The sequence below is a fragment of the Dermacentor andersoni genome, chromosome 8 (assembly GCF_023375885.2).
Source record: "Dermacentor andersoni chromosome 8, qqDerAnde1_hic_scaffold, whole genome shotgun sequence".
Taxonomy (NCBI): domain Eukaryota; kingdom Metazoa; phylum Arthropoda; class Arachnida; order Ixodida; family Ixodidae; genus Dermacentor; species Dermacentor andersoni.
Window position 1 is genome coordinate 55,713,763 of NC_092821.1, and position 13,614 is coordinate 55,727,376.

The 13,614-nt window shown below is 47.5% G+C and overlaps 1 protein-coding gene across 1 annotated transcript in view; it reads right to left on the reverse strand.

Annotated features, from left to right (window-relative positions):
• The window catches only part of LOC129383489 (glutathione hydrolase-like YwrD proenzyme), a 77,070-nt gene that overhangs the window by 15,576 nt on the left and 47,880 nt on the right, over positions 1-13,614 (reverse strand). Inside the window, exons 7-8 of the mRNA XM_072284073.1 lie at positions 11,738-11,900; positions 4,551-4,721 (exon numbers count right to left, since the gene is read on the reverse strand). Coding sequence (XP_072140174.1) covers positions 4,551-4,721; positions 11,738-11,900 — 334 coding nt within the window. The remainder of the gene's footprint in view (positions 1-4,550; positions 4,722-11,737; positions 11,901-13,614) is intronic.

Sequence of the window (13,614 nt, forward strand, 5' to 3'; positions counted from 1 at the left end):
TAAGGTCCTATACGTATCGACAAAGAGGCAATGGGAGCGCATGATGGCCGAACAACAAGCGCAGCAGCAACAACGAGCGTCTCTCAGAGCTGAGGATTTTCCATCGCTGATGTCAGCAACCGCAACACCTACCGGCCCAGCTGGTCGCCGCGCGTCACGTTCCGTCTCGAAGCGCAGGGCCAGCGTGAGTAGACAGCGTAGCCTTAGCCATAAGCAATCACAGCAAGGTGACCGCGTGAGCTGGGCCGATGCAGCAAGGCGTGGTGCCAAGAAAGCACAGCGTGGGTACCACCACCTCCAATGCCACCGCAACGACCAAGACCATTAGTACCAGCAAGACCGTCGATGGCAACAACAACAGCAAGACGAGGGAAGACGAGGCGATGAGGACGTTGAAAGAAGCCAACGAGGCACTCCGCCGCACGAACAACGAGCTCGAGACGAAAGTCAGTACTCAAGAGGCCACTATTAGCAAGATGGCAAACGAGATCGCGGAAATCAAGAAGCTTCTGAGGACCCGTTCCACCAATAACGAAACGCCCCAAGCGGTATCATGTGAACCCACACCGAACATCAGAAGCGCTGTACCACCAACATCCGCTGAGAAGGAGCCTGCACCCAAGAGACGAGCGATCGTGAACCTGAAGGAGTGCAAGCTCAATGACCGGGTGGACAAGCTGAAAGACAAGGTCGACCAAATCGAGGAACACCTCGACGGGCTCGAAAATTATATTAAGACAACTTTCACCAATGTGATTAACGACAGGTTCGCCGCCATCAAGTGGACGTGCCAGCAGTTAACAGGAAATAACGCAGTAGTACAATCAGCAACAATCATGGCCGCTCCAGCAAGAGCAACAACTACAGCAGCGAAGGGTCTCGGGACCTAGCACTACAAGTGTAACGGTTTCGCTAGAAAGAGGGCAGCCTTGCAGCAACATATGATACAAGTAGCACGCAAGCCCGATATAATCATGATACAAGAGATTTGCACTGATGCAGTATCGCTACCCGGTTATCGGGTATACGCGAAGTCTCCGAACGTCAGCTGCGGTAGAGGGATATGCACATTGGTTCGCAAGAGACTCACCTTCATTGAGCACGAGTTGCACAGCAGTACAATTGAATACACTCTCATAGAATACACGTCTACAGTAGCCCTTCACACCGGAAGCCAAAATTCAAGACGCTCCTTCACAGAGCCAGCACCGTGGCGGGGACTCACAGGCTCGTCGCCGGCGGGGACTTGAGCGAGGCGCACCCGGCATGGGGATATAACAAGCAATTGGGCAAGGCGCGAGACCTGCTCCAACACACAATAGACCTGGGCTTCATATTCATCCCATACCCGACTGATCCTACAAGGATTGGGAACTGCACATAGCCAGGCAATGAGCAGTTCACAACCAGAGGGCGGGGTCACTGCCCCAGCAGTGGAAGACTGCCAAGGCCATCCTCATCCCCAAACGAGGCAAGCCGCAGAACACGGGCAACCTCCGGCCCATCTCGCTCACGTCCTGCGTGGGCAAGGTGTTGGAGCACGACCTCATGTGTAGGTGGCAGGATTACCTGGAGGAGTCGGGACTATACCCCACCACGATCATCGGGTTTCGGCGTTCGCTCGCCACCCAAGACGCCATGATTCTGTTGAAGAAAGATATCATTGACGATGACACCCTAACGAAAGGCAACAAGGCCATTCTGGGGCTGGACCTGCAGAGCGCGTTCGACAAGGTGAAGCACTCTGCGATCCTAGCTCAGCTGTCCAGACTTAACATGGGCGCAAGACCGTACAATTACATCAAGGACTTTCTGACGGGGCGGACTACCGAGCTCTGCGCTGGAAATCTACGGCTGCAAGAGATGAGGCTAGGCAGTTCGGGACCCCCCAGGGCTCGGTCATCTCGTCGTTGTTATTCAACCTCGTTATGATCGGGGTGGCCAAGCGACTCTCTCGCGTCGACGGCGTCCGGCACACCATCTACGCCGATAAGATCAGGCTGTGGGTTCCGGGAGGCAGCGATGGTCACATTGAGAGCACGCTGCAAGAAGCCGTCGACGCGATCGAAGACCAGCTGAACGGTTCCGGTGTGATCTGCTCACCGAGCAAGTCAGAACTGCTGGTGTTACCACCGAAGTAGGCCAGACCTAACAAGAGCGAACCGAGGGATTACGAGGCCATCAAGATCGTAACGAGCAACGGCCAAGTGATCCCGGAGGTCGACAAAATCCGGGTGCTCCGCATGATTATCGACAAGCGACGGAGCAATGGCGAGACCATTTCCCGCCTTACAGCCAAGATTACCAACGCAATACGTCTCATCAGACGGGTCATCAACCGCAAGGCCGGGATGAAGGAGGAAAGCTTGATTCGGCTTGTGCACTCCTTCGTAATCAGCCACGTCACCCACGTTGCAGCCTTCCAAAACTGGATGCAGTGTGAAAAGAATAAGATAAACGCCCTGATACGCCGAGCTTACAAGGCGGCGCTCGGACTATTCGAGTGTGCGAACACCAACAAGCTCCTGAGCCTGGGGGTACACAATAGCCTCGAGGAAATTGCGGAAGCGTAACGGACCGCCCAGTTGGAGCGGCTCTCTATGACGGAAGCCAGCAGGCGCATACTTCAATACTTGGGCTTTACGCCCAGGACGAAACAGGCGAGTAGCGACGTTTCTGTCCCGGACGGGACCCGGTGCCGGATTAGGGTAGACCTGATCCCGAGAAACATGAACCCGGAGTTTAACAAAGAGTGAAGAGCGGCGAGGGCCAAGGCCCTCATCGACTTTCACGCCAAGAACGAGCACGCAAGGATCGTGGATGCGGCAGAATATCAGGGAGACTGCGCTGCGTTCGTAGCTACTGTCATCGAGGCGTCGTCCCACGCGACAAGGGCAGCGGCGAGCTCACGGCTCCGCGAGGCGTGTCAGGCGGAGGAGGTGGCCATTGCCCTGGCCATTGCCGACCCCGGGTGCCAGATGGTGTTGTGCGATTTACGAAGTGCAGTGGGGAATTATGCAAAGGGCAAAGTGCGTGGTGAGGCTGTGCACGTTCTGTGCTCGGATGACCTGCAACCAGAGAATAGGTATGTTAGAATCAAGTGGTTCCCAGCGCACGCGGGCAACGATGCGTTAGAGAAGCACGTTAACCACAACGAGACGGCACACGCAGTGGTGCGGGCGCTAACCAACCGCGCCGCTGCAACCGACATTCCAACCTGGTGTAGTGTCAAAGACCGCATGATGACGTTCAACGAACTTACACAGTTCCACCGCCTTGCTCGAAGGACTTTCCCAACCCCGCACCCGGGGCTGAGCCGAGCGGAGGCGGTGCTGTTCAGACAATTGCAAACTGGTTCGTTACCCACCCCAGTATTAATGACTCATCTATACCCGAAATTATACGTGAGTGATGTGTGCCATGTGTGCCAGCGAAAGAGGGCCACCCTGTCGCAAATCCTATCGGATTGCACCAAGTTCCTCGACGAAGCTTCAATAAGTGCAACGATTCCGGCGCGACCCGCGGCTGCGGCGGAATGCTACGACCAAGAAAGCCAAACCTGGGCCGTCCAGCATGTCTCGGCGGCTCTCGAAGGACAAAGGCCGAGCGAAACCGACGAAACGTTGCCTCTCGGGGTGACCGACCGCGGGAGTAACACGCGCTGGACTTGAGTAGAGACCACCCGCTGGAAAGACCGACCGACTGACCGACCAACCGGGCGAGCGAGCGAGCGACCGACCGACCCACCGATCAGCCGACCGACTGACTGACTGACTGGCTTACTTACTTCACGTTGCTAAAGTAGGCAAGATATATATTGCACTAAACTAGCTTGGCGGCAGATGCCCATAGACAGTGCTTCACGTTCGGCTTCTGCGTCATCGATGAGTGGTTTCACCGCGTAGCGTTGAAACAAAACGGAGGAAACAGGTGCAACTATTACATGTGAGAGCACGTACAAGGATATTAGCCTTCGTAGCGTCGCCTGCAATGTTTGAAGCAGGGTGTCATTACGGAATCAAATAAGGTACTAGAATTCCATCACGGCTTCGTCATGGGCGCACTATGAAGTTGAAATCGGTAGACGATGAGAATCGGGGAGCGCGGTCAACATGGCGTCCACGAACGCGAATTGGACTGCCGTAGATACCCATTTCGGGTGGCCGTGAAGGAGCGTTCCCCGTACCGCAGTGTCTCGCCTATATACGGGAGTAAACCGATACTTGAAAGCCACTTCCTGAAGAACCGCTTCGAAAGCCCGTGCAGTGTGTGCGACCAGAAACATGGTGTGTCAAACGACAGCGTCTGCGTCCTTTGCAAGAGGCACAGCGTTTTAACGACTTTGTCTTAAAGCGCTAGCTTTCACGAGGAAAGAATGCGAGACGGCTCCTCTTACCACCATGCCACCCTTCGGTACTGCACGATTGCCGTGAGGTCTTCAGCTATGTATCACTACCTTTGGAATCAGCCCACAAAAGCGGTTAGATAGCTATAAAGAATTCCGGTTAGCTCTCATAGAATGCTAAACCCATTGACAACCGCAATCTTACCTGTGCGATGACGACGGCCTGCGTCATGCCTCCCATGGCACCTAGCGTGCAAAGCCAGGCACCGGAGTTTGCATCGGTAAGCATGACCGGCATGACCGAGTGGTAGGGTTTTTTACTAGGGCCAATGCAATTGAGGTGTCCTGGTACCAGGTTGAATCCAGTTGCCCTCGTCTGAAATACAAGAAAAGGTAAAGCCTCGGCTTTACTTCTGGCAGCAGACACGGTGCAAATATATCACCATTCACGACAGCTCGCTTTGTACTAAAGTTCGTGGACGCATCCGCCTGAAAACAACGAAATAAAAACAAAGACAATGCAGAATTTTGACTGTAGACCTATTCTATAAATCTAGAAGGCGGTAAAGTTCACCAATGATAATGTCAATTGATTGCTGTTTAGGTAGAGTTGTATTCCGCAAACATAAATAAACTTTGGCTTGTAAGTAAATACAAGGATTGTCATCAAATACAGGCATTTCTAGCTATTATTAGCATTTCTACCAATAAACAACGAAAAGAAAAGATTATTTCGCAAAGCCAAAAATTCCGATGCTGCTCCTGTCTCAAAAAAGTATTACGCCAGTGAAATGGCCTTTAAATCTTTGCCTACAGCAGCTAAATGAACCTTTTACTCAACAACCATCCCTAACATGCTGCAAAACAATACTTCACAATTCTGGAAATACATTATACCAAACAACCGTAAACCACCATATTATATGTTGACGACAATAACCATGTTTCTGACCATAAAGTATCTGAAGTACTAAACTCGGTCTTCTCTTCCGTGTTCACTTCTGAACCTAACACTGACCTCCCAGACTGCCCTTACTTCAACCATCCAACCATGCCAGACATAACATTTGGGGCGTACGCTATCACCAAGCTGCCAGAATCCCTGAAATTAGCGTCCTCAACCGGCATCAACGGAATCAATTCCAAAATGGATAAGAACACTGCGCCCATCTCTAGTGTATTTTTGTGTCATATCTTTCAGCAATTATCATCTGGAGTGGTACTGCAAGAGTGGAAAATAGGTAAGATAATTCTAGTACCAAAAACAGTGTTTGTTCCAAACTAATGGAGCATATAATTTATTCTCATATTCTAAAATATCTAACCTCCGCTACTTTCTTCACTGCTAAGCAACATGGTTTTCAGAAACACATGTGCGGCGAGACTCTTTTCGTTAATGATGTCAGTTCACATATTGATCAAAACGTACCCATAGATCCTCTCTTCCTAAATTTCCTAAAGGCTTTTGACAAGGTTCCTCATGAACGGTTCTTCCTAGAACTCTCGCGTCTTAATCTTAACCATTGTGTTCTCCAATGGATACGGAATTTTATGACTAACATTCAACAGTTCGTTTACGCTAACCAATGCTCGTTTAATTTATCACCCGTAATCTCCGGCGTGCCGCAGGGCACTGTTCTGGGGCCACTATTCTTCTTAATATATATGAACGACTTACCTATAATTTGTTCTTGCAAAATTCGTTTATTTGCTGTAGATTGTGTAATCTATCATCCTATTACTGACGAAACAGATTCTCGTGGTCTCCAGTCCAACCTTAATGTCATTTACACTTGGTGTAATAATTGGCTAATTTCTCTCAACGTCAAAAAAAAAACGTCGCTACTTACTTTCCACCATCGCCAATCATTTATTTGAGCTAATTACGTTATCGCCGGTTCTGCAATATGTGCTGTGACTTATCGATACTAATACATTAACTTGCCAAGTAACCTCTATTGGTCTTCAAACCTTTGCAGCAGTAGCAATGATGCGAATCGTAAACCATGCTACCTGTGCCGTAATCTGCGTCTTGTTTCCCCTTCAGTAAAACTACTCGCAAATTTAAAACTTGGTTAACCCAAATTGGAATACGTATGCACAGTGTGGGAGCCATAACAATCTAACTAGGTGCATACTGAAGGATTTTACCATAGCACGCCGTTGCCCACGTGTCACAAAGCTCAGTGCCCATATTTTTAATTTATTCCTTCTTTTGCGCCTCTATCCTTCTCTCTTTCTCTCCCCAATTCCCTTCCCCATGCAGACTTTCAATAAACGGTTCTCTCTCTCTCTCTCTCTCTGGCAACAGCACTTGAATCCATACAGGATCATGCAGCAAGGTTCATTCACTCTGACTACTCATACCATACTAGCGTCACTAAACTTACGTCATCTCTGAACCTTCCGACCCTACAGCACCGCCTCAAAGCAGCAAGATTGTGTCTCCTTTACGAGGTTTATTACTCACTGTTCCACCAGACCGACATTACGCCTGCGCATCGCACTTCATGCCATCATAGCCCTTCAAAGCCTATTTATCTCCGCCCCCCCCCCCCCTCTCATCTCGCAGCACCGCTAATCTAGACTCTTTCTTCGTTCAATAAGCGAAATACTACAATTATGTACCTGCTGAAGCAGTGCACTACTCCAGTCATTCATCGCTCAAGGCATTCATTGAAAATGTTACCTAGGCACGCACATCCCTCATGTAAAACCCCAAATGGGGTATATGCGTTATGAATAAATAAATAAATAAATATATTTCTCATAAATCGGTACTAATGGGTAGTAATAATGAGTACTACATTGGATCACCTAAAGAACTGCTAATCGCCTACTTTGTTACTCACTTCAATATGCATATTTCATATAATTTTATTCCAAGAGTGAATGCTCACTTTTGTGTGTATCTGCTTTTTTGTTTTAAATGCGAATCTTTTTTTGGCAAACATTTGCCACTTTGACAGTACCTATCTTGCCGCCTAAGCCTTGGTGCTCTCATGGTTGTTTCGTTAAGTGGTATGTACAAAAATTGGCAATATTATGAGAAGAATGTGTGAAGCACATCAATGATAGTTCATCACATTAATATCGTGTAATGTGTGTCATGTAGGTAATGAAACAACGGCCTACGTCTCGGTGCTCTCATGGTCATTTCGTTAACTTTGTATGTCACAAGATTGGGATAGCATGACAAGAGTGTATGACGAACACAAATGATACGTCATCACATTTGCGTCGTGTAGGTCTTGAAATAGCCGCCTATGTCTTGGTATGTACCAAAATTGGCATAGTATAACAGGGGTGTATGACGAACATAAATGATAAGTCATGACATTAATTTCATGTCATGTGTGTCATGTAGTTCATGAAACAGCCGGCTACGTTTTGGTGCTCTCATGGTCGTTTAGTCAACTTGGTATGTACGAAAATTGACATAGTGTGATGGGGTGTATGAAGAACATAAATAATAGGTCATGAAATGCACGTCCTGTAGATGATCAAGCAGCTGCCTACGTCTTGGTGCTCTCATGGTCGTTTCGTTAACTTGGCAGGCTCTCCGCAAACTGCTTCGCATAACATCAATTCCCCAAAGGCGTGGGCTCTGCCGCCTATTCAAAATATAGTTTTGTTGGAAATATTGTCTTTGATACATATGAACGATCGCTTCGGCGGAGTATAGAAAGGGGTTGTTAGTCAAGTGATCATCCTGTTAACGTTTTCTCGACACCCTTCTCAGCACTGAGCCTTATTTAGTCGCAGAAGAACCTGCCAACAACCATTTAGGCGCGCTGCAAGAGAACCGCCATCTTGAAGAAATTGTCACGCGTGTCTTTTAATCAAATCGGGGTTTCGACACGTAAAAGCCCAGAATTCAATTAAAAGAAATTGTCTGACTCACGAGAAATGCGACGCATTGAATGCGGTGGGAATGTTGCGTGTTGCGTACAAGCTTCTTGAACGGTGTTCTAAAACATAGGAGGGGCAGCACCTCGGGCGCTACGCAGTGTTTCTGCAGTGCTGTTGTTGCACTCCAGAAACAGCGCCCTACCAGGCCTCTCACAGTAGTGACGTGACGAAGAGCTCCGCCAGTTGTGTTGCTGGCGTCGCACCACGATAGTGAAAGATATGAGGCGGAAGCTAAAGAGTCGAATTTTGCAGTTTGAACTTCATTGTACGCTCCACTTACACCGGTGTAGGCCTCAAGATGTGGTTTCCATTGGGGAGTGGAACCGAAACGTTTTCAGGTTCGTTTCCAGTGTGAGGTTCAGTCTTTTGCACGTATTCCCGTTAGTTCCGCTTCAGCTCCGCAGCAAAAGTATACCGCTTCGAACCAGTTTGGAAAGGTTCACACCGGTTGAGAACGGCTCAAAATGAGGGATAATAAAAAGATCTGGCAAATGTTTCATTTTAGTTTCTGATATTGATGTGACAGAAAGGTAGTGAAGTTATGTCCTCACGCGATGCGAACCAGTGCAAGTATCTCTGATGATTTACTGTTAAGTAAATAATTGATTAGACTGAGACCTCAGGCGCCGACGCCAAGACGTATCGTGATTTGCTTTAGTGAGGCACTTATTTCAATTCATAGTATGCGTTCAAGAGATGACAACCAGTGCTATCTCTCACGAGCACACGAATATTGCACATGAGTATTGTGCTAAACCGATCTCACTGGCAGATTTAGTTGTCAGCTTGAATCGCTTTGGATGGTCCCTGTGTATAAATCTAGGATTGCAGTTTGAAATTAAATTCGTGTACGTCAAATGCGGAACGTGAAGCAAGAGTGCGTCCAAGTTTGTCAGAAATCTTGTGCCATAGATGTCTGAACTGGCTAATCTTAACGCATAGTCTTTATCAGCAATGATATCTGCAAAAGACGCAGGAAATTATATGCCGACGAGACGTGTGAAACCGTACAATGCACTATGCCGCTGCCAGCAGACACGTTGTCTCAGTGCCATAAAATCATAAATGAAGTGACCCTTCTTCGGAATATATATCAAGAATACTCTACACACAAGGAATCTGCAACAGCTCTCCAGCAATGTAGGCGCAGGTAACGGCGCATGCATCAACGGACCTGTACGACGTCCAAGCGGGATGAACCATCATTTCCACACCAACCTTTATCGCCTACTGCATGCACCTTTGAACATGATGCAGAATGATGCACTCCATTCGCTGCTTTTACATACGACAAGAGTACTAGGTGGCCATTGGACAGTTTTCGTATAGCGTATAGCAGGAAACGCAAGCAGTTGGCGTTAGCGTTGCGTCCTCTACACAGCGCGTGCACTATACGTAGACGGTGCTGGACCTCTTATGTACATACACTATTTTCGGGATTTAGCGTTGAATGTTAACACATACAAAGATAGCCTTACGTACGACAACATGACAACAACAAAGCTGCCCGCTTCGGATCAATCGAGACGTCGGCCTGCACTGCTCGGCTGGTTCGTTCCCCACCAATGCTAATGTTGACTTGAGACTTGTTTGATGATGCTTCGACAGCGTCGGACTGGTGAAAATTGATTGGACGTTGTCTTTAACGTACGTTATCAATCAGCCGTGCTGTAGGCTTAACGAGATAGTTTGCTCATGTTTGCTCACGTTGGCTGTAGCCTCGTAGAGACAGCACTAAAGCCTATCTGTCGCTCATTCGCTTGACTTTTACTGTGTTCCAATACTCGCCGTAGACGGCAAAGTAGATGTCTAAGGGCACAGTAGCCATCCTAAGTCCCGTTTGAAGTCTCACAAAGGCGCCAATGTAGGCGCTTAGCGACGACAGCATCGAAGTCAAGAATGTTGCAGGCTACTTTCTTGTCCAAAAAAGATGGCGACTGAGCAGGACGCTTCAAAACTGTACAATAATATAGGTTCCGCAAAAACGCAGCAAGGGTTTCCTATGGCCTTAATGAAAGTCACATCTTGTTTTTCACATGTTTGGAGGCGCAAAGTCTATTTTAAAATACACAACTAATCTGTGCTCTTTTCAACTTTCTCTTGTCGCCGCGAGGTGGCATCACGTAGCAGAAGCGTCTTCGATACGTCTTGCAGAGGGCTCAAAACGCGTTCCATTACATGGTCTCAAAGCTGTCTACAAAGGCTGTATTCGATGTTGGCCAGATTTGAAACACATCCTTAGTAATGCAGGTTCGGCCTTGGATTAGCTCGACATTTCGTATACATTTGGCTTGCCAGCACACTTCCTGTTTTGCTCCGATTCGCTATTGTAAAAGACTGGTTGGTGTTGCGCAGCGCAGCCTCTCTTAGCGTTCACTATAGTAAGACTCTCTATTGCTCTCTCTCTCTCTTTCTATATATATATATATATATATATATATATATATATATATATATATATATATATATATATACTCCGCTATATTTCTCACAAGCGGCTCGACGTTTAATGCACTTCGCTTCCACCAGACCTGCGCACACCATTCCTATGTGCTTGGTTCCTCTACCTAGGAAGAAACCTATCTAGGTAATGAACCCCTTGACGCTTTTAACCAGGCAATAACTGAGACTAAAGAAAAGGTGATTCGGAGCTTGTTGAATGATCTACTGAACTCTATGAGAACGCTTCTTTCTGACTTCTAAGTACACTACACAGGCCTTTGTGGTATTGGAGTCGCTTCTTGAAGCCCTTTATTGACAGCTTACAAAGCTTGAATTCCATAGAACTCAAATACGCCATTGAATTTTGTCAGTCCACAGCGTATATTTTGTGGAGCATCGTTACGCGGCATATATTAAGGACCTTACCTTAGGTTTGTGGTCATTTGACAAAATGCCAAGTAACATGCGTTGGGAGATGTTCTGAAACGTTCCGAGAACAATGAAGAGTACCCTGGCCATGAGCACAGCTACACCTTGCCCCCCCCCCCCTCGTTGTGCACGTAGCAGCTTGTACTCTTTCGTCTTTTTCACCCGCCGCGGTTGCTCAGTGGCTATGGTGTTGGGCTACTGAGCACGAGGTCGCGGCATCGAATCCCGGCCACGGCGGCCGCATATCGATGGAGGCGAAATGCGAAAACACCCGTGTGCTTAGATTTAGGTGCACGTTAAAGATCCCCAGGTGGTCCAAATTGCTGGACCCCTCCACTACGGCGTGCCTCATAATCAGAAAGTGGTTTCGGCACGTAAAACCCCATAATTTAATATTTTTCATTTGTCTTTTTCATTCACGCCTTCGTCCCCGGCTAAATCCCATTAGTTCAGGCCAACCTCTCTCCATTTTTTTTTTTTTGAATAAAACCTTTTTTTTTTTCACTCTCCAGACGTGAATCAGCGTGGCTACTGATGCAACTGCAATGTAAGCTTTATGATTTCGTCGCAATGAAATCGTTCACTTTGAATGTATGATTTCCTACTTACCTGGACGCAAATACCTTGCTCTTCCACTACCGTGCAGCCAAAAAACTCTGAATTACTGCCCATTAAAGCGCATACACTTCCAGCGTCGTCAATCGCGGCCATGAACGTCGTACCAGAGCGCCTGCAGGTTGGCTGTTGATCAGCGTACACGGTATCTTGTCTCCTGCGAGGCCGATAAACGACCGTCTATTCATCTCACAGTCGAAACACGACGTACACCACGAGTTCTTACATATGTTGTGCAGGTGTCCTGCCACACTATACAAACTACAAACACATTTAATATGGTACTTCTCACTGGCAAGTACCAACCTTTTTTTCACCAAATGTGACCCCTTGTAGCGGCTCGCCAAGGATTTGTTGTCTTGAGAATTTATAGAAAACAAAGACACGTGCGTGAGCGCGAAGCCGCGCGCCTGCGATAAGGCACGTGAGTTCGGCGAATTCCTTCTTGATTCCTGAGAGAAGTGCGCTTTCGTTCACGAACATACAGCTATACTTTCACGACATTTAAATCATGGACGAGGACTTCAATGTGTGCTTGCCTTGCATTATACCAGGCAGTATGTCGGAAGCCAAGAGAAAACCACATTTAAAGCACAAATGGTAACACGGACGCAAAGTAGCTAACAGCGGAAGGCAGGCGGTATAATTATTTATCTTACCAGCAAGCAACTTATACTCCAAGAAGCTCTTCTGCTTGCCGTCCCCCTGCCATGTATGAAAAAGTGCATAACGTGACCGATGCAGTGAGGGGTATACTGAGAGAGACGACGGCGTCACCACAGGAGCTGATCCCAGCGTGCTTCTTGGTAAGCGCTCATTAAATAAAAAGGACGAAGTGCCACACGCCTACGCATTATAATCTCCTCTAAACACCATAAACGTCAATGCATTGTTATTTGTAAGCACTGTTTCACAGTCCTGCAAGTTCCTCGCTAATATAATCGCTGTCCTGATTGCAGGGTCTTCCACCTACAGTTCCTGAAATGTAATCTGATGCTCTGCTTCCTTGATGTCACCTTGCGTACATGTTTCCCATTCCTTTATGTTTTTTTAAGGAACACGCAGTTCCAGTACTTTGCGATTGAACACACTAGATGTTAATTATTCGTTTCTGTGCTTGTTAGGAAAGCAGCGTCTTGACGCAAATTATCATAAGCTTGTCCTACGGCCATATTTGAGACGTCTTTCGTTTGAATTATATCATTTTGCATACTTTGAGCCAACAATGGTGGCTTCTGAGTGCATTCTATCGATTGCGCTCAATGCAGGCGCAGACATTAGGTCAGCAATGTCGGTACAGAGTGCGCCTCAGCAGTACCCGTTCTGGTGACGCGTGATCTAAAAACCTGTCGGAAGGCAAGTGGAAGAATTTCGACCCCTCATTTATAGAAATCGAAATGGTCCCCTTTCTAAGGCTGCCAACTGCTGCCGGTGTACAGCACGACACATTACAGTGGCCGCGTCCATTCGTATCACGTAGCGGCATAACGGTGTTTACAAAATACTCACCGCGTGCGTGTCCCTGCACCGCAACGTGCGCGAAACAGCTAACGCACGAGGGGCATCACCATGCAGGCGTAGTACACCCTTGTGAAAAATGAATATCTTAAGCATTCTTAGGGGGAGGAGGCGGCACGAAAATCCTTTGTGTTATTCAAAATTTGAATGCCTTTCTGTTCACTTCTTCAAAAACGGCTTTGTGCGGCTAGCTAGAGCTTTAACTTATTTCATTTTTATTCGCCCTGTTACTTTTGCACCAGTCACTTATATCCTGGGAAAGCACAGGGAATGCGAGAAATAGAAATTCAAAAATGTGAGCAACACGAGAACAATGTAAGAGCAGTAGGCACCGTTTCCCCAAGTGGACTCCT